This window comes from Pipistrellus kuhlii, unplaced genomic scaffold (assembly GCF_014108245.1).
Source record: "Pipistrellus kuhlii isolate mPipKuh1 unplaced genomic scaffold, mPipKuh1.p scaffold_m20_p_19, whole genome shotgun sequence".
Lineage (NCBI taxonomy): Eukaryota > Metazoa > Chordata > Mammalia > Chiroptera > Vespertilionidae > Pipistrellus > Pipistrellus kuhlii.
The window spans coordinates 17,817,409-17,839,894 of NW_023425504.1; the positions used below are offsets into that span (position 1 = coordinate 17,817,409).

Below are 22,486 nucleotides of genomic sequence, written 5' to 3' on the forward strand. Positions count from 1 at the left end.
TAATTGTCCTCATCTGCACCCTCCACTGGCCTGGTCACCTCTTACTGCCCCCACCCACTTGCCTGGTCACCCCTAACTGCCCCCTCCCCCTCCATCTCCGGCCTGATGGTCCCTCACAGCCCCTCCACCAGCCTGGTCGCCCCACGCAGCCTGCTTGTTCAATCGTTTAGTCGCCCCTCACTAACACCCCTGCTGGCCTGGTCATATGTGGCCATCTTGTGAGGGTATGATGGTCAATTTGCATATCACATCTTTATTTTATAGGATATCACCACATTAAAATATACTAATAACCAGTTATCATACAATGATGAAGAATACTTCATCCACCATGTACTGAAAGCCATAAGACAACAGAAATTGCTTAAAATATAAGTGCTAAAGAGCTTATATGCTTCTAGTCTACTGTGAGATAAGTAATCTAGGTTTTTAACATTATATCGAATATGTAAATTAAGAATCATAGGACCACCCAAAGAGAAAAGCCTAAGTACATTTAGGTGTTTAGTTTAGGATCTAAGATCCTTTTTGTTGTTTTCGTTGTTGTTATGTTCAAGGTTTCCAGAAGTGTGAAGTCAAAGGAAATATTAATTCTTTGAAGATAAACAAATCAAAATGTTAAAATTCAAGTGTCAATAGCACTTTGATTTAATCTGCTTATGTATAATACTGGATTGTTTTTAGAAAAATCACTAGTTTATGATTTTAAAAAACATACATGATTCAAATCAGTTCATTCATTTTAACTATTTGAGAAGGAATATTTCTTGGAAGTTTCAGTTACTATTTATATACATGGCTAAACCAACATAAGTGAAAATCACACTTCATAAAAATATCAGTATAAGAAACAAGAAAAAAATGTCTATAAGGTATTATGGAGATGAGAAGCTAGAGAAATATATAGAGTACTATTAATTTGTAATTTTTTCAATATTATTCAATATTTTAATTATATTCATATTCTATATAATAAAAGGCTAATATTCAAATTGACCACACAGCAGAATGACTGGTTGCTATGATGAGCACTGACCACCAGGGGGCAGATGTTTAATACAGGAGCTGCTCCCTAATAGTCAATGTACTCCACAGGGAAAGCACCCCCTCAGTCAGAAGCAGGGCTCACGAAATTGGGCAAAATCGGCAGCCAGACATCCCTCAAGGGGTCCCGGATTAGGAGAACACAGGCCAGGCTGAGGGACCCCACCGGTGCACAAATGCATGCACCGGGCCCTTAGTAGGTAAAATAATGATCTAATTTTAATACCTCTCTAAAGTGTGGCTAAACATCTTTTCATATGTTTAAATTTTTTAAAATATACTTTATTGAATTTTTGCAGAGAGAGAGGAAGGGAGAGAGCAAGTTAGAAACATCGATCAGCTGCCTCATGCACACACCCCCACTGGAGATGTGCCCACAACCAAGGTACATGCCCCTGACTGGAATCGAACCCAAGACCTTTCAGTCCGCAGGCCGACACTCTATTGACTTAGCCAAACCAGTTTCGGTTCATATGTTTAAATTTTTATTTTATTTTCTATCAATGATCTGGTTACTGCCTTTATACTGTTTTCCTATTGGGTTTCTGCTCTTTTTATTGATTTACTAGAAGCTTGATGCACAAAATTCATGCAAGAGTAGGCCTTTCTTCCCCTGGCTGCCAGCACAGGCTTCCCTCTGGCACCCGGAACCCGGGCTTCCCTCACAGCCCTGGCTTTTGTCTGGAAGGTTGCTTTTGTCTGAAAGGTTGTCTGGAAGCATATCCAGTCTAATTAGCTTTTATTATTATAAATTGAAAATGACTCCTATGATACAATAGTTTTGCCCAATCTGCCATTTGTTTTGTGGGTTTATGGTATTTTATGTATTAGATTTAAATATAGTTAATTCAGTGATTATTTTTATCCAAAATTTCCTTTTTGTTTTATGTCATGCTCAGAAAGATATTGCTCAGTCATTTTAAATATAAAACAATCTTTCTGAATTTTCATCCAGTACTTAAGTGGTTTCACTTATTTGCATTTAAACTTTTCATCCATCTGGAAATTATTTTTGTATAAGAAATTAAATAGATATCTAATTTAATTTTCCCCCTAAATATAACCTCGATGTCACAAAACCATTTACTTTTTTATAGAAAATGCAATCCTCAGCCTATATTAGGTTCCTGGGTTCATTGCATTTGTCTCTATTCTCTTCTTTATTCTAAGCCAATGATCTCTTTGCATATTCACCAGTATTAAAATTTTAAAATCACCATGGCTTTACAATATGATTTAAAATCATATTGGTCATCTCTCATTTGTTTTACCAAATTTCACTGGCTACATGATGAATGTCATAATTAATATGTTATAATAAAAAAGGACCCTTTTGCATTTATTTGGATCATGTTGACAACCTAAATGTCCACTGACACATGAATACATAAATAAAATCCTATATAATAAAAGCCTAATATGCTAACTGTCCAGTTGTCCATTTAACCAATCAAAAGTATAATATGCTAAGGTCACTCAACTGCTCACTATGACATGCACGGACCACCAGGTGATAAGACAGTTGACTGGTCAACCAGTTGCTATGACGTGTACTGGTTGACATTCTGACCAGTAAATTAGCTTTCTGCTGGGGTTCGGCAGATTGGGACAAGCGAAATGGGCCAGACATGCCCTGGAGCCCTCCTGCAGTTCTGCCCCGGCTGGTCAAACTCCTGTGTCCCTCCCCAGCCCTGATCATGCACCGGGCCTCTAGTGTGGTATAAACATACAATGGAATATTATTGAGCCTCAAAAAGGAATCAAATTCTTATACATATTACAATATGGACAAACACTAAAATGCTGAAGTAAATAAGCCAGATACAAAAGGACTAATATTGTATGATTCCACTTATATAAGGTACCTAAAATAGTCAAATTCATAAAGATAGAAAGTAGAACAGTGGTCACTAGGGATTGGGAGGTGAGGAGGGGAGGGAAGAAGAAAGAGTTAGTGTTTAATGGGTACAGAGTTTCAATATAAAGGGATAAAAGTGTTCTGCAGATGGATAATGGTAATGGCTGTACAACGTGAATGTACATTACGCCACCGACCTGAACACTTAAATTGATAAATTCTGTCATATACATACTGGAGTCTTGGTGCACAAAATTGGTGCATTTGGGGGGAGGGGTGTCCCCTCAGCCTGGCCTGCAATTCTTGGACATCCTTAACACTGCATGAAGGCAAGAGAGGCTCCCGCAACCACTGCTGTACTTCCCAGCCTTGAGCCCAGCTTTGGGATGAATGGCGCTCCCCCTCTGGGAGCACAGTGACCACCAGGGGGCAGCTCCTGCATTGAGTGTCTGCCTCCTGGTGATCAGTGTGCTTCACAGCAACAGGTCATTCTGCCATTTGGTCGATTTGCATATTGGCCTTTTATGACACAGGATTACCACAATTATTTTTAAAAGAGAAAATTATTTGCATCACTATTACATTATAACATAATGTTTAAATTCAGATTATTTAAATAAAAGTTTAGTTTCATTAAATATTAATTTCTGAAAGTGTAATAAAATACAATAAGAACATTTATTACACTCAGGAGTTTAAGAGCATCTAAAACACTAAAATGGAAAGAAAATGAACCAAAAGAATGAGCACACATGAATTCTTAGCTCAGAATTTTTCTAGTTCCATGGCTTCCTTTTCCTACTTTCTCAAGTTTACATGGGAAAATTAAACTTGTGCCTATAAAATAACATGACTTAACAGCATGGATGGAGCTGGAGAGCATTATGCTATGTGAAATAATAAATATGACATGAGAAAAAACCAAGATGGAGGTTAACAACTAATCTGGCACATCGCACAACAATTTCAAAACTACAACTAAAAGAAAAAATGTCTATCACCCAGAACCACGGGAAAGCTGGCTCAAAGAGAAAGGAGCACAAGCGCTGAAAAGCTGAAAAGCTTAGGTACGGAGGCACATGAATTGGGCCAGTGGCGGACAACTGGGCGCACAGCTTTTTTTCAACTTGAAGGGAAACAAGCTCCCGATCACTTTGAAAATTCAGTTTCTGGGGTCACGTGGGGGACCCAGATGCCTACAGGGAGAAGCAAGTCTGTTGGCTATCGGGTCCGAGAATGAGGGTGACTTTTTTGCAGAGGTGAGCACAGCAATTATTTACTATGCTGGAGTGTGGGGACACGGAAACTTGGAAACGCAGAAAAGCAGAGACTGCTGACAGCAAGCCATCGCTGTTTGTCACACCCCAGCCTAGTGACATCCTGAGGCTCCGCCCCACCCTGAGACCCCAACTCACCCCGAGGCCCCGCCCTGCACATTCTACAAACCCACCCAGGCTCCACATAGCTGCTTTTACATATAAATGGCTTATATTGTGGCTGCTTAACTAAATAAACTGCAGCTCCAGCTCCAAAACTGCCAAATCCCAAGCAAAGAGGAGAAAACTGTAGTTTTTGTGATAGCTCCTGCTAGGTGGCCTCAGACAGTAGCTGAACTGCACCCCATTGGAGATCCGGAAAATAGTGTATCTAAGTGGTAAGTGTAAGAGGACACCAGTTTCCAACTAATCTCATAAGGGACAACATTTAACCTGTTAACCGAGCAGGACCTATAAATATGTCAAACGTAAACACTATTGGGAATGGGTAGGACATATGAATACGTCCTTGAAACATATGTTGCGCCCTGAGAGGGACAGTATATATTTTTTGTAATCTTTCTAATTGTTTGTAAAATTTATAATTTTTTAATTCGATGTTTCCGGGGTTTTTTTGGTATTCTTTTCTATTTGTTTGTTAATTTTGTATTTTCCTTTGTGCTTTATATATAAACGAAAAAATATATATTTCATTTATTTTAATTAAGTATAAATAAAAAATAATAATATAAAATTACGTCCACTGGGCGTGACATACTGACACGTCCTAGTGAAAGAGTATGCGCCCGTTGTATGTTGCGTAATTAAAAAGGGAACTCCAGGGTTAACAGGTTAAGAGACAGACTCAGTGAGTACCAGAGCCCTACGGGAACAAATCCTCCTCCATAAACATGTCTCCAGCACAGCAATTCTTCTGTTATAGACACAGCGGTTCCTCACAGCCAATTGGCATAGAGGTCAATTCTCCCCAGTGACACCAACAACAATCAAGACTTAACTACAAGGGTGTACACACAGTCCACAAAGGGGTGCACCAAGAGTGTCCACATCAGGCAACTGTGAGGCTGACCCACTGAACCATATAGGACACCCAGCACACAAAGCTACCCTACCAACTCAGGGAAGCAGCGAAAATGCCGAGAAAAGGAAATAGATCTAAACGAAAGAAATGGAGGAGAACAAAAGACTGGATGTAGAGTTCAAAAACAAGGTTATAAGGTTTTTCAAGAATTTTCTAGAAAAGGCCGATAAATTTAATGAGACACTCGAGGATATGAAAAAGGACCAACTAGAAATTAAATATACACTGACTCAATTAAAAAATATTATACAGGTACCCATCAGCAGACTAGAAGAACGCAAAAATCAAGTCAAAGATTTGGAACACAAAGAGCAAGAGGACACTCCTCTGCAGAAGCAAGAAGAGAAGAGAATCTAAAAAGTTGAAGATAGTGTAAGAAGCCCCTGGGACAACTTCAAAAGTACCAACATCAGAATTATGGGGGTGCCAGAAGAAGAGAGAGAGTGCAAGATACTGAAAACCTATTTGAAGAAATAATGACAGAAAATTTCCCTCACCTGGTGAAACAAATAGACTTATAAGTCCAGAAAGCACACAGAACCCCAAACAAAAGGAATCCAAAGAGCACCACAGCAAGACACATCATAATTAAAATGCCAACAGCAAAAGACAGAGTATCTTACAAGCAGCCAGAGAAAAACAGTTACATACAAGGGAGCACCCATATTATCAGCTGATTTCTCAACAGAAACTATGCAGATCAGATGGGAGTAGCAAGAAATATTCAAAGTGATCAACAGCAAGAACTTACAACCAAGATTACTCTACCCAGCAAAGTTATCATTCAGAATTTAAAGGCAGATAAAGAGCTTCACAGATCAGAAAAAGCTAAAGGAGTACATCACCACCAAACCAGTATTATATGAAATAAAAGGTGTTCTTTAAAAAGAGGAAAAAGAAAAAAGATAAAAATTATGAACAACAAATACATACCCATCAACAAGTGAATTTAAAAGTCAAGTGAATTAAAAATCTGAGGAGCAGAATAAACTGGTGAATAGAATAGAATCAGGGGCATAAATGGGAGGGGATTGATAATTCTCTGGGGGAAAGGGGTGTCTGTATAGAAGGTATGGGAATAGATTGGACAAAAATCATATACCTATGGATGAAGACAGAGGGGTGTGTGTGTGTGTGTGTGTGTGTGTGTGTGTGTGTGTGTAAGGGCAGAGGGTGGGGTGGGGACCGGGTGGAGGGGAGCTATTGGGGCGGAGGGGGGGAGAGAGAGAAACAATTGTAATAATCTGAACAATAAAGATTTGTTAAAATATATATATATATATATATTATATATATATGTATATCTCACATGATATCACTTATTTCTGGATTATAATGAACAACATAAACTGATGAACAAAAACAGAGACAGAGAAGCATCAATCAGATGCTCAAACCTCAGAGGGAAGGTAGGGGAGGGTGGGGGTAAGGGGTAGAGGTCAACCAAAGGACTTGTATGCATGCACACAAGCCTAACCAATAGACACAGACACCAGGGGGGGGTGAGTGCATGAACAGGACAGGGGTGGGAGGACAATGGGGGAAAATAAGGACACATATGTAATGCCTTAATAAAAAAAAATACAATGACTTAAAAGTTACTAAAATTTAGATCTAAATAAATGAAACCAAATTTTTCTAATGTATTATTTAAAATCTGGACATCAGTAATATGCAATAAATACATACTTACTGTAAAACAAGAGTAAGTAATTTTATTGCTTGTACTGCCACATCGTATTCTTTGTCAAGGGTCATAGACACAATTCTATCCTAAGGACCAAAAAAAAAAAAAAAAAAAAAAAGATTTTTAAAGGGAAAGCAAAAGAAAAAATATTTTCAAATGATAGGTAATTTTTAAGTACTTAAAAGTAACACTAACCTTGAACCGACTGGTAAAAAGCTCCAGTTTGGAATTAAGCTCTTTGTTATAATAAAGCCCTTGTAGAGCAGTGAGACATTTGAGTCTTACTTCACCTTGCTAAAGAAACAAGAGGAAAAATGCATTAAAAAGCTGGTATGTTTTCAACCGGAATAGTCAATACATATACTGTATTTCCTACTTAAAGTTTTTAAATGTTCTATATAGTAGCATTTCTTCAAATACTCACCTTTGATAATGAAAAATATGAATCAATACATATATATATGACCAAATACCTTTGGGGTTATCATTTACAGAAAGTAACATTTGTAAGATAAATACAAGGAACTTCAAGGCCAATGAAAAGGCAGCTTCAGAGAAAGGCAGATTAATACCCTGTTTCCCCGAAAATAAGACAGTGTCTTATATTAATTTTTGCTCCCAAAGATGCGCTAGGTTTATTTTCAGGGGATGTCTTATTTTTCCATGAAGAAGAATACGGTACATATTTATTGTTAAATGAAAATAAAGGAAATTTATTACCTGTATATGGTACGGTAGTACTGTAGTTGTCAACACAAACCAGACAAACTGTGAATCCTACAGTATCAAGAATTTACTCATTTATTCAATGACAATCATGTCATCATCATCTTGAACATCATCATAACAATCCACTTCCTGAATTTCCTGGTGAATTTCTTGTGATTTCTTTCAGAATCAGTGGACCAAATCTCTCATGTTTAGCAATAGCATTCTGAGACAGAGCCTGGGGGAAGGGGGGGCGCCTTATTTTCAGGGGGATGCCTTATATTTCACTCAAGAAGGAAACCTGTAAGTAGGTCTTATTTTCGGGGAAACACGGTAAAAAAGGCCAAAAGTCAAGTTTTAACTTACAATCTAAGATGCATATTTATCGAGAGGAATTCTTTAAAATATAGTACTCACATACTAAAAACCAAATTAAGGACTCTTTCCAGTACTCTAAGAAATGCCTCACTACCCCCACCTACATGATCCTAATGTTTCAGTATAAAAAATAATTCAAGATTAAAGGCTAAATCAGTGGCCACAATTCAAAACTTTACAGGAATTTATGTGACAGAGATGGTAATTTCTTGGAGCATTCAGAACAGAATATAGGAGACAGACCTATAGGAATGGAGTCCTAGATATACCTACATTCATATAACTCTTTTTGAATGAGAATTGTATACAGTGATGCCTGTAGGTAGATATAGTCTGCAGGGCATACCTTACCTTATCATGCATAGTCCAACCAACATATTTTAAATAACTGTCATTAAGAAAAGCATCACTATACATTTTCATCCAAATGCCAATTTCTTCAATACAAATAGCTCGGATTTCAGCTATTGCATCGCTAAAGGAAGGAAGGAAACATTATGCATATTAGTGCCACTATACCACAGAACTTTTGATTTAAGAGATGCCAAATAATTCAAACCTACTATGAATATACTACTATGTAAAATATTATTGGTGATTTAAAATAGAACTGGCCCAGCCAGCATGGCTCAGTGGTTGAACCAGGAGGCCATGGTTCAATTTCAGTCAGAGCACAGCGTGGGTTGCGGGCTCAATCACCATATTGGGGCATGTAGGAAGACAGCCAATTGATGGTTCTCTCTCCCTCTTCCCTTCTCTCTGATATCAATAAAAATATATTTTAAAAGTAGAGCTGAAACATGGGCTCTGAATGCCAATGAGGTTTCAATTTAGTTGGCAAAAGCATAATTTTCACCACATAAATAAACTTAAATAGAACTACAAACAAAATGGATCACCACCTTTTACGCCATGCCATATCACAGACTTGCTCACACCTGCTGGGCATGGTGTGTTCAGAAGACAGCAGAGCAGGCACAATAGTCTGGTTAGAGCATAATTTTCCAGGTGAGAATTAGTTACACATAACAATGAGGCCAACCTCAATTTTGAATTGAATGCCAAACTAAATTATTTTAATTTATCCTGTAGGTACTGGTGAGTCATTGAAGGCATTTTAGCAGAAAAACAATTCAACAAAAGAACATTTTAAGGAAACTTCAAAAATCTCTACACATGAGAATGATGAGGAAATGGACAAAGATAACTATGACAGTAAGAAATGAAAAGAATGGGCAAAGAAACATTACAAAGGAAGTATTAACCTGATTAAATAACTGCCAAGTTGAGGAAATGAGAAAAAAGTTGAATATGAATGCCACCAACATTTAAAGAATAGGTTACAACAGAAATGGTGGTAAGATTACCTACTTCTTTCCTCTATTCATTCAAAATAGCAAAAGAAAACATCTCACATCTATCCAAATTTTCCCACTGATACTCAAATGAAGAGAAGAGAGTCAGGAGTCAGTGTGTATACGCTCTATTAGCATAAGACATCCAAAAGCAATGAAATATTCTATATTCTAACTCCTAATAAATAGTAGTAGTAGCTTCCATTTGCTGGGCAGCTACAAGTCAAGAACAACACTAACCCATTTTTCAGACAGAAAACATCAAGTTCTAAGCAGTTAAATAATTTACCTTGAGTGTGTCTCATTTCATGGAAGAGCTTAGATTCTAACGTTGACTTTCACCAACATTCTTTCCACTAATTTATACTGGCTAAACCACTTCCAAACTTGAATAGAAATAAGAATCACATAGAAAAAAAACTATCATGACTTACCGGTATCTATGTACAAACACTCCCTTAAATATTGCATTCATCATATTTTCTATTTCATCCTGATTTTCTTGAAGCTGAAAAAAAAAGGTTTCTTTTCATAAATAATGGAAGACAACCAAAAGAACATCTAAAATTTGTTAAATTACAAATGCAGGATTCTCCAGTAGTTTAGTGGTTACATCTAAATTTTAATTTCACTAGACAACAGTAAAAACAGAAAAATTAACAGCTGTTATATATCAGGTAAAGTCCCTTGATAGCTGGAATATTTGACTTGGCTTTTTTAATGTTTGGCTGGTAGATTAATTTTTCTAATGCTCACAAATTTCCATTGTATAAGGGTATATAATGAAATCTGTTAAGTTTATAATAATACATATTACCTATTAAATAATATATATATTCATATAAAATATTAACAATATTTGATTATCCTCTTTATATTCTGAAAAAGAAAAGTCATATTAACTAATATCTGTTCAAAAAATAAAAGGGATTTGAATAAGATAACTTGTAAAAAAAAAATGTCTCCCTGCTAAATTCTTTTAAGGAAAAGAAGGCTCACCTGAAAAAAAATCAAGTAAACATTTCAAATCTTGGTTGACTATGTACCCCATATATTTTTAATTTAGAGTTTGAGAGTTAAGAGAAAATTGTTTCAGAGCGTGGGAATTATAAGAAATCTGTGTTTTGATAAAAAAAAATTTCTTTTCATGAATATAATCTTGCATTTCTAAATAATGTTAATTTACGTTCATTGGTACAGATAAATAGCCAAAGGTACAGGTGGTTTTTTAATGTGTTTAAAAACTTATCCCTAACCTAGAAGTATTAATATCCTATATTTGCATAAGAATTTCATCCGCTCATCCTGGCCCTGGCCAATGTGGCCCAGTTGGTTGGGCGTCTGTGCACTGTGTGGGTTACCAGGATTGCAGGCTCGTTCCCAGATAGGGGGTGTGCAGGAGGCAGCAGAACACTGTTTCATTCTCACATCAATGTTCCTCTCTTTCACCTTCTCCCTCTCTCTCCCTCTAAAATTCAATAAAAATATTTTCAAAAATAAATGTATTCATTCCGTGTTCACAACCTTAAATTTATGTACAAGAATGAGGCCATAATTTCAAAAAGTATGTTTGCCTAATAAATCATCTGAGGAAATTAATTAAATTAAAGGGCAAAAAGGTCAGTTCTTCATTTCAAACTATATGAAAGTGATGAGGTATTTAAGCATCAGGGAAATACGGATCAAATTTTTTAGCATTTCTTGAGTTGAGGCATTTTTAAAAGTTACTGACAATCGCAGAAATAACTTGATATTATAGCTACACCCATGCCAAAATCAAGTAATTTATGGATTACCATGGCAAGTATTGTAACTCAACAGCACTACTGAGTTTCATCAGACTTTGCCTTTAGAAATAAAAATATACATCCCCAGTATCAGATAGCAAAACATTATATCATCAGTGAAGGAGGAATTTACATCACAAATACAACATTGAAATATTTTATTTATTATTTAGGGAAAGACTGAAAAATATTTTCCTCATTCAAATCTGAATTTAGCAGTCATTAATTTTAAACAAGTGCTTCTACATTACACAAAAATAGCCAACAACTGAGACATCATAAATAGCTTTTAAGTTATTTTTCAAATTGATTTCACACAAGTGAAACTTTATTTCATCCTGACAAGCTGGATATTTTCACAGAAGAGATGAAATACTAAGGCTTAAAATAATTTGTCCGGTATGCCCAGGAATTCTTACTTGAAGCCTTGAACTCTTAACCCTAATCCACAAAGAATGAACATATACCCAAAAGGTTTTGCTGGCATGGATAGTCAACAAATTCAAATCTTTCCAAAACATTTTATCTAATCAACTAGCAAAACTGTGTCATTAATGGTGACCAAGTTGGTCACCTATTAATAGTGCAAATATTAATATATGAATTTACCTCTTTTCGCTTTTGTAGCAGGAGTTCTAGCCTCTCATTGGCTCGTTTTCCAATCATTTTATTCCGTTCTGCCTCATATTGTCTTTGTGTATTATCCATATTAATGCTAAGATTTAGTGCCACATTCACCAAAGCTGTCATCAACTTCATAGCTATTTTTAAAGGGGAAAAAAGGTTGATACTGGTTTCACAGATACAAAAAAATTACAAATTAAGAGAAATTAAAAACAAAGTGAGCTGTTCTGCTTCTAAAAGAAAAGCAAAATATGGCTGCCACAAATGACAAAACAGCTAATGAGTATTAAATACTTACTGTTTATCAGTTGGTTACCTATGTTATATACTTTTCATAGAATATCTCCTAATCCTAATAACAACCCTCAAAATTAAGTACCTTTATCCCATTTTATTCATGAGGACACTGAAGATCAGGGAGATTAAGAAATTTGCCTCAGATTATGTAGTTCATGTAAGTAGGATTCATAATTTAGTAACCTGTATGGAGACTACCGTATTTTTCGGACCATAAGACGCTCCGGACCATAAGACGCACCAGTTTTTAGAGAAGGAAAATGAAGAAAAAAAGATTCTGAAACAAATAGTGTCCTAAAATATTTTATGTGCCTTAAAACCCAACATCACAGTCATAAACACATGTAATCAACACTGTAAAGTAAACAGCAGCATTTAGAACCATTTTAGAGCCGGGCAAGCACACAGAGACCACACAGAGCCGGGCAAGTAAAAAAACTTTTTTTTAAAGTATATGTGTAGGCTATATTTGGACCATAAGACGCAGGGACTTTTTAGTGCGTCTTATGGTCCGAAAAATACGGTATATATCCCCTCCAATGATCTTTTTCAAAGATCACGATTCACTTTACAAGTAAACTGTGGTTCATACAACAGTCAATTAACTATCTCAGTAATCAAAGAGAGAAAGAGCCTGTATAAAAATGTTAGGCACTATAGTGTATAAAAATGTTGGGGAATTTTACCAGTATTTGATTTCCTTTCATTCTACTATATTATACATCATGAAGACTAGTGAAATTATGAAAAACATCCAGATAAAAATTCAAAAGTACAAAGAGTAAAGTAACATTCAATGAAGTGATAATTTTTTTTTTGTGTGTGTGTGTGTGTGTGTGTGTGTGTGTGTGTGTGTAAAATCCTCACCAGAGGTATTTTTCCATTGATATAGAGAGAGAAAGGAAAGGAGGGAAGAGGTGAAGAGAGGGAGGGAGGGAGGGGGAGGGAGGAAGGGAGGGAGAGAGAGAGAGAGAGACAGACAGACAGACAGACAGACAGACAGACAGACACTAAAGTGAAACACACATCAACTGGTTGCCTCTGACACATGCTCCAACTGGGGCAGGGAATTGAACCCCACCTGAGGTCCATGCCCTTGACTGGGAATCAAACTCACAGGATGGAGTACACAGGCCACAGGGTGGGGGCACACCTGAAGTGCCCAGCTGGGGTGATGTGGAAACTGTGACACTGGAACCCACAAAAAAACTATTACATCCATTAGGCCAGTATACCAAGGCTAGGAGACATAGCACCTCTACTTAATACATAATATTCAAATAGGTTTACCACAAGAAAATCATTACATACTAATACTAGAGGCCTGGTGCACTTGGGGGGATGGAGGGGAGGGGAGGAGTGCTTCCTCAGTCTGGATTACAGAGGATGCAGGCCAGGCTGAGGGACCCCACAGATGCATGATCAGGTGCACAGAGCCAGAGAGGGATGTGGGAGGTTGGTCAGCCAGGGAGGGCTCCAGGGCATGTCTGGCCCATCTCGCTCAGTCCCAATCAGCTGGACCCCAGCAGCAAACTACCGGTAGAAGCATCTGCCCCCTGGTGGTCAGTGCACAACATAGTGAGTGGTTGAGCAACCTTAGCATACCATTAGCATATTACACTTTGATTGGTTGAATGGCCAGCCAGACACTTAGTATATTAGGCTTTTATTATACAGGATAGTATGCCTTCACAAAACCAAACTAAAATACGATCCCATTCCCAATGATTCATGAGGGTTGGATGAGAGGTGGGTGGCTTCCTACTGGTTACTTTATAAATAAAATTCATTAATTTATGTCACCATTATTTCATTTCTTTTAATGGAAATCTTTTTCATGTTTAATAAAAATCATTTTCATCTCTAATCTTGGGAAATACACAGAAAAAATTTCTAAATACCAACCTGCCAGGGTGCTTGTATGTCGAAAGGCTCTGACTTGTGAGTCAGACAATCCTGTAAGAAGTGAAATGACTGTATCCATCATGTATTCATCATATATGATACTATATTGACACTGCCGTACTAATACACCAATGAATTCACAAAAACTGGATTTGAACTTCTTCCACTGAGGACCGGCCATGGTAAGTGGATAATCTCCACTATCCTAAAACAAAAAATTTAAACAACCATTTCATATAAAATGAGTGACAATAAATTTTACTTCTTTTTTAAAATACCTAGGCAGAAGCTAAAATGACTCCTTTATCTCACCTTTCTTTTCTAATAAAATCCTCAAAGTAGGCAGGAGAACAATATATAAAGGCAAAAGTAAATAAAAGCAGAGAACCTCTGCTTTTATTATTTTTTTAAATATATTTTATTGATTTTTCACAGAGAGGAAGAGAGAGAGATAGAGAGTTAGAAACATTGATGAGAATCATCAATCAGCTCCCTCTTGCACACCCCCCCACTGGGCATGTACCAGCAACCAAGGTACATGCCCCCGACTGGAATCAAACCTGGGACCTTTGAGTCCGCAGGCCGATGCTCTATCCACTGAGCCAAACTGGTTTCGGCCCTCTGCTTTTATTAAATAGCAAAATGAATATTTTGAATTCACTTTAACCAATGAAAATATATGTCAAATATTCAGGTTTAAAAAAATGTCTCTCTCATCAAACCAAAACACTATTTTGATAAGCAAAGACTCATTTATTAAATTTTTAAAAACAAAAACAAACCAAAGTTATATTTTTAAAAGCATTCAAAATAATGAAATCACATTCTCAGCAATCTAATAGATTGATGTATGATTTCTAAATATTCAAAAGATTACCATGCATGTTTTCACTAGCTTCAGATCAAATAGTCAACAGATATAAATAACCACATAATTTTTTAAAGAAATGAAATGTAGCTAGTATAGCCTGGAAACAATGGACCTCAGATACTCTTCATAAAAAGGTGGAATATATTCTTCAATGTATTTACAGTGAGGTTTTTTTCATAAATAAAAGCAAACAAGTCCTAAAAAAACAACAGAGACCAATATCACATAGAACTTCTAAAAAAAAAAAAAAAAACTAAAAAAAAACTCCCGACAAGAGTATCATAGAGACTTATCATTTTATCAGGTTAGTAAAATTTTGTAACAATTAAATTTTGTCATTAGAACAATATTTTTTTTATTTTAAGCTATGACATATCTAAGTAGTACTATTTTGCATCTGAGAATAAGGTCCTAATACTACTTTATAAAATGGTTATCTTCCATCTTTTCTGATTGGCTCATTTAAGGGAGCCAATAAGATGATATTAAAACATATCATCTTAATTGTTAGCAACTTGGCTTTCTAATTATTTTCAAACTATATTTCAGGATTCCTACCTCAAATAGCTTTTTACTTTTAGTAAGAAGGTTCTCACTAAAACATTTAATATTAGAAAGCTAAAATAATACCATATTCATAATTACATCTTAACTGTTTAGAGGTTAATAGCATTTAGAGATCAACAAAGCAATTTTAGCAACTCGTTTATCTTTTAGAATGGTAGTTGAGCCCAGCCAGCATGGCTCAGTAGTTGAGCGTTGATCTATGAACCAGGAGATTACAGTTCAATTCCTGGTCAGGGCATATATCAGGGTTGTGGGCTCGATCTCCAGAGGGGGGCATGCTGGAGGAAGCCAATCGGTGATTCTCTCTCATCATTGATGTTTCTATTTCTCTCTCCCTCTCTGAAATCAATAGAAATATATATTTTTTTTAAAAAACAGAATGGTAATTGAAAATCCCTTAGAGTAAGCAAGGAAAAATAAAATTCAAATGAGATAAGATTTTCTATTAGAAAATTCTCTGTAAAAAGCTTTGAAGAGTAGAAACTACATGTTGGAATACAGCTGTGAACAAAACAAAAATCCATGCCCTCAAGAAGTTTACATTATAGTACAGTAAATCTAAATATGTCTTTTATTGATAACAATACTCCAAAGACATCATTTTGATAAAGGAGCAACTCAAATCTAAGCTACTATTCTTTATTTGTATTGTTCTTGTTACTCATATTTAAAAAATAAAGGAGATTTTAGACATAATCATTTATAAGTATGTATATTTATAGACATATTGTATTTCTTTGCCGGTTCCTTAGATATTGACCAAATCTTCCTCTTACAAGATGTCAAGATATGATCTTGGACTCTAAATTTTATTTTACCTACCATTTATTAAGTTCTTACTATGTACCAAGCATTATAAAATGCTAAGGAATTTTTCAAATATTACTAAATTCAATCTTCAAAACAGCCTATAGGATAAGTATTATTAGCCCCATTTTACAGATGATGAAACTAATGCTAAGATAAAAAAAATTGCCCAAGGTCACATAGTCATCATCTGATTGAAAATGATGCCAAAGCTCTTATCCATGACACTAATATTCAGAACTTAAGAATACTTTCAAAAAGAAATTTAAAAAAAGAATATCGAGAATAAATCAAGATCAACAAGCATAAAATTATCAAAACATTTAGATTAATGTTACCTCATCAAACTCTTCAGTCATTTTTCGAATTATTTCAGAGTTCTGCATATGTCTAAACATTTCTGCTGTGACAACTCCTGAAATTTGCAAGTGTGAAAAGTTAATACATGGCAGAATTAAATAAAGAGAACTTTTCAATCAATCTCTAATACTAAAATGGCTAGTCACATAATGTGTACTTCTTCATCATGTGACCTTTCCTGTGAACCTCAACCCTATAAAATAAATAACGCACAAATCCCAATCTCAATGTACACAAGAAAAGAACGCTATACTTTCAACAGTTACCTTTCTTCCTAGCCTTCACCATTTCTGCCTGACTTATTTTACTCATATCTATATGTATACAGGATTAGTTCCTTTAATATAAAACATATGTCATCAGAATGAGGCAGCTTTCAGGGTAACATTTAAAACTGTAAGGAAGACCCTAAACATAACAAGGGGAAGATTAATAATAGGCAGAGTTCACTTTAACCAATTTTCTTCATTAAGCACTATTTCATGTAAAAGTAAACTACATCCCATAATTTTCTAAAAGAGCTCCAAAAAAACATAAGTGGTAGTTCCTGCCCACCCAGAAGCCTATAATATAATTGGAAGATTAAATAAAGAATAACCTAGCTCTGGCCAGGTGGCTTGGTTGCTTTGGAGTATTCTCCCATACACCAATAGGTTGCAGGTTCAATTCCTGATCAGAGGACATACGTAGGTTACATATTCCATCCTTGGTCAGGGTGCATATGGGAGGTAAGTGATTGCTGTTTCATTCTCACATCAATGTGTATCTCTCTCTCCAATAAACATATCCTTGGGCAAGGAAATAAATGAATAAATAAATATATAAGCCTAAAAAGGAAAGGAAGGAAAACATCAAGGTATTATATAACAAATGCCCTAATGAATGGCTACGCCAAAAATGGCTATAGTTCAGACCCACAAAAGAAGACTGAAATCTGATAAAGACATTCAGAATTTTAAAGGAGGGTGGGAGGAGAGGAAAAAGGCATCCAGGATATTTTTTGTTTTGAATTGATTTTAGAGAAGGAAGGGAGGAGGGAGAACAGAGGGATGGGAGAGAGAGAGGAAGGGAGGGAGGAAGAAACATTGATGTGAGAGAAATATCTATCAGCTGCCTCCTATATGCATTCCAAAGAGGGATGGAACCTGCAACCCAAGCATGTGCCCTGACCAAGAAATGAACACAGCACCTTTGGGTATACAGGACGATGCTCCAATCAACTGAGCCACATCAGAATTTCTAGAGAATGTTTCAAGCAGAAGATACTGCATAATTTGTGCAGGGAGAAGATGTACTTGAATTTCCTCTGGTGAGGTTTCAGGCTTTTAAAAAATGAAAATATTAGATTTTAAAAACCGTATTTCTATTGATGGATTATTTATTCCTTATCAGTTTTATAACTAGAATACCATAAATATAGTAACATTCAAGGAAAGAATGTCTTAATATAGGAAGATTAAATTTATTATGAAAATTAGATATAATTAATATTTCAATTGGTCAAGCTACATTCTGTATATGCATGTACGTGTATGTGTGTATACATTTAAAAGCAATAATCATATTCTCTTTGCAACCCTAAACCTGTAAAGAACAATTGATACTTGAGCCTCCTTCTCTATGGGCATGCAATTTAAGATTTTCCAGTAGCACAACAAAGCCAGCAGGGGTAGACCAGTAACTAACATCCACTGAGCTTGCTATGCACAAGCCACTTCACATATGATTAGCCACGGTGACATGCCCATGAGGCAGGTACTACATCATCTTGACTTTACAGATGAGGAAAATAAGGCTAAGGCAAAGAAGTTAAATAATTTGTCTGACGTTATTCATCTATATCATTCTGATCGCCCGCAGGGGAGATCAATATCTAGTGGTGCTGTGAAAGAGCCTGTACTTAACATCAAAGAGAACCAAATGACTGTTTAAAAATATTGAGACATTTAGAAGAAATCATCATTTCCTTGGCTAAAGAAACACATTCTCAAAAAACTTTTTAAAGGGTTTAAAATTTTAATCTAGAGTTATGGATATAATCTTCAGATATCTTTCCATAACTTATGCCCACGTGCTGTATAAACTTGGCAGTGCTAAAAGCAAAGTAACTCAATCCCTGAAACAATTCCTATGAAACATTTATATGTAAATAAATCTCAAAGCAAACATACTGCATACATTTTGACAAATATCCAATTCTGAACCTCTTCCACTCATCTCAAAGGCCATATAACAGCCCTAAACCCCACTACATATAACTCCAGAACACCAGGCCAGAGTCCAATGCCTTATAAGTGTGGGAGACATGAAGCAAGACTTGTAAAAACTGGTAAATTGAAAAGTGACAGTTGAAGCAGAAAAGAAAGAAGGAAACAACAGTATCATCAACCACCTCAATAGCTGCAGAAGGCACAACTTAAGTAAAATAACTGATGCTCATAATGACAATACTGAGTCCACAGGAAAAGGTTCAAGTATACTGGATATACTTAAATAAGTTTCTAACTCATTCATAAAAGAAGTGTATCAAAATAATTTTATGTTCTGTAAGTAATTAATGGCCTTAACTTTGATTATATGGTAAATTTCCTTTAGTGGAGTTTTTTTTTTTTTTTTTTATTCTAAAAAAATATTGTGGCAGTATTTTAAATCTGATACTTTGTTTTCAACACTTTAAATTTTTATAAATCTTGATAACATGGTTTGTGACAAGGTATATCCAAATGGTGAGTTGTACGTTGGTGGTATAGTGGTGAGCATAGCTGCCTTCCAAATGGTGAGTTGTCAAGATGTCAGAAAATGAATCTAATAAAGGAAAAATGCTTTTGACTATGGCCTTGTTTTAAAACTAAAATTCAGAAGTCTCACTAGGAAACTAAAATTGACAAAACTATGATGAGCAGAGAATACTGAAGATAAAAAATCAGAATTTCAAGTCATCAAATTATTTAACCTTCCATTTTCAAAAAATATAAAGAGAAAGGACCTGATCCTTGATTACCTAACACAACAAACAGGTCCCTATACACTTCTACTGCAGAGAGATGGACTAAACATAGACAAAATAGAAATATTAATATATCACATTTTTAAGAATTAATCTGGCTCATCATATTGTCATTATAACACTTTTTCTAAGCAGTCAGCAGATTTTTCTAATATTGATTTGCAGCTACTTTTAACTTTTAAGATAACTAGGCAACTTTCTACACTCTAAAGTTAAGACAAATTTTTTTGAATTTCTGAAAACTGACTACATTAAAAGCATTATAAAGATCAGACTCAAGAAGTTAATATATTTATCAGGCCTCATATACTTAACATTTACTATGCACACTGCATTAAATGTTGTGATCAATCTTAAATGCATCAGTTCTTATAATGTTACTTTTTTTCCAATTCCAATGATATTATTACTTAAGGACTATAATCGAATGAAAGAAGTAAGCCTAAGTAAACTGTTGTTGTTTTTTTAATACTTTCTTCAGATACTAGAGGCCCAATGCATGAAATTCATGCAAGAGTAGGCCTTCCTTCCCACGGCTGCCATATAGGACCCGGGCTTCCCTCACAGCCCCGGCTTCATCTGGAAGGTAGTCCAGTCTAATTAGCATATTACGCTTTTATTATTATAGATAAGTCAGTCATTCTTTAGCACCTTAACTTCTTATATCTATTTTTAAGGAACCTTCCCTTCTCCTGATTTCTAATGCCCATGTTTTTTCGGTGCCATTTTCTTTAAAAAAAAAAAAAAAAAATGTAGCACCTTTATAAAACTATGTAGCATTTATTTGCCTTGGAATCTTCTAGGATTAGGATGTGCCAAGTGTTAGGGAAACATGGGATAGATCAGAATCTGCCCATCATCTTAACTAACTCAGGAAACATGAGGATGTTATCCCTAACTTACATAATTCTATACTCTAGGTCAGTATCTGCACTAAATACTTTTATCTCTGGGAAGATATTTCTGTATTTTATATTTTCCCCATTTCTACTTCAAAGTATTTTTACACAAAGTAAAAACATTTTTCACAAGAATCTCACTCCCAAATCTAGTTCCTCTACTTTTGAGAAGAAAAACTGGAAATTTCACCAATATCTTATTTAACTAACTTACTTACTTAGTTATTACTTACCTACTTACTGTTATTCATGGTACTTTTTAATTCCCTAAACTTTACAATTCCCTGCCATATTAACCTGTATTTCTTCATTATCTTCCTCCTCCCTTTTTAATCCATTTATTTGTTCCTAAAACAAGATGCTGAAAGTAGGAAATATATCTAATAAAAGTAACATAACAATTATAAATTGCTAAGTTTTTAGTCAACTTCACATATGAATACAACTATCTCAACAGTTTCTTACTATGTTCTTTGCTCTTTTTTCCTTACACATTATGTATTGTTATAATGAAGAAAAAAAACAATATCTTGGCATTATTTTCCAAGTAAAGTGTTAATATAGCTTTAGGTGGAACAAAAAGAGACCATTTAAAAAATATTCTGCTTCCAAAAATAAATATATCTTACCTTTACAGCCTGAACACTGAATAAAAAAGTTGATGAGGTCAAGAAGTGCTATATCTCGGTCATGCTTGTATGACTCTATCCAATCATCTACCACAGACTATAGTAAAGAGAGGAAAAAAACATTAGCTTTTTCTAATGTTCTAAAAATTAAGTTGGATTTTAGTCATTAAAATTCAACATTAAGTGGTATCATATTATTACTTCAAATTAACATATACATACTTGCACATAAAAATTTTTAAGTTAAATTTGAATCATAAAATTGAATCAAATTCAGTAAAATTATCACCTGATAAAGAAAGCATAATTACTTTTTTATTTCTTAGCGACATTATTGATGATATCCTAGAAAATATTAAAAGTAACACATATATTTCTTTTTTACTAAAATATTATACTAAATATTAACATGCAATTGAATGAAAATAATTTTTAAAGGAGTAATGAATGCCTCGGTCAATGAGGAAATGAACAAAATATTTTTTTCAACAGTGAGCCCTGATAATCCTGTATTAATAAGAAGGGTAAACTGAAGATTAAATAACAAAAGACTAAAGAAAGGACAGACAGTTCATGGATCTTGAGACTTAATATTTTTAGACGATAATAGTCTCCAAATTGATCTAAGGACTCAAAGCAATCCCTATCAAAATCCCAGCTGGTTTCGTAGTAGAAAATGGAAAGCTGATCCTAAAATTATTATGGTAATGAAAGAAATGCAGAACATCCAAAACAATCTTGAAAAAGAACAAAGTTAGAAGATTCACACTTCATGACCTGAAAACTTACTACAATGCTACAGTAATCAAATTATAGTACTAAAGTAAGGATAAATATGTAGATCCAATGTAATAAAACTGAGGGTCCAGAAATAAAATCTTACACTCAGGGTCATTTAATTTTTGACAAATACGCCAGACAAATCAATGGAGAAAGACTAGTCTTTTCAAACAATGGTGCTGGGATAACTGGATATCCATATGCAAAAGAATGAAGCTGGAACTTAGTTCACACCATATATTAATAATTAATTCAAAATGGATCAAAGATATAAATGCAAGAGCTAAAACCCTAAAACACAGAAGTAAGTCTTCATAACTATGCATTAAAGGAAAGCCGCCTTAGATATTAGACCAAAAGCACAAGCGACAAAAGAAAAAATTAGATTTATTATTCATAATTAACTTTTTGTGCTTCAAAGGACTCCATAGCAAAGTAGTATAAAAGAGAATCTCCAGAATGGGGGGAAATAGAAGGTGTCCTCCAAAAATGTACACACATTTTAACAAATGAAAATGAAATATATTTTAATAAGCACTGCCTTTGTAATTATTCAAAGTGCGTG

The 22,486-nt window shown here is 35.0% G+C and overlaps 1 protein-coding gene across 12 annotated transcripts in view; it reads right to left on the reverse strand.

Moving 5' to 3' along the window:
* The window catches only part of STAG2 (stromal antigen 2), a 147,648-nt gene that overhangs the window by 43,996 nt on the left and 81,166 nt on the right, over positions 1-22,486 (reverse strand). For 11 of the 12 annotated variants that reach the window (XM_036443263.2, XM_036443256.2, XM_036443259.2 and 8 more), the window contains 8 exons: positions 21,142-21,238; positions 16,585-16,661; positions 14,002-14,206; positions 11,785-11,936; positions 9,823-9,896; positions 8,385-8,508; positions 7,143-7,241; positions 6,954-7,033 (listed from right to left, as the gene is read on the reverse strand). In XM_036443263.2, the coding sequence (XP_036299156.1) occupies positions 6,954-7,033; positions 7,143-7,241; positions 8,385-8,508; positions 9,823-9,896; positions 11,785-11,936; positions 14,002-14,206; positions 16,585-16,661; positions 21,142-21,238 (908 nt within the window). Of the gene's footprint in view, positions 1-6,953; positions 7,034-7,142; positions 7,242-8,384; positions 8,509-9,822; positions 9,897-11,784; positions 11,937-14,001; positions 14,207-16,584; positions 16,662-20,753; positions 20,838-21,141; positions 21,239-22,486 lie in introns of those variants that run through there. The other variant, XM_036443264.2, reaches the window with a different exon arrangement.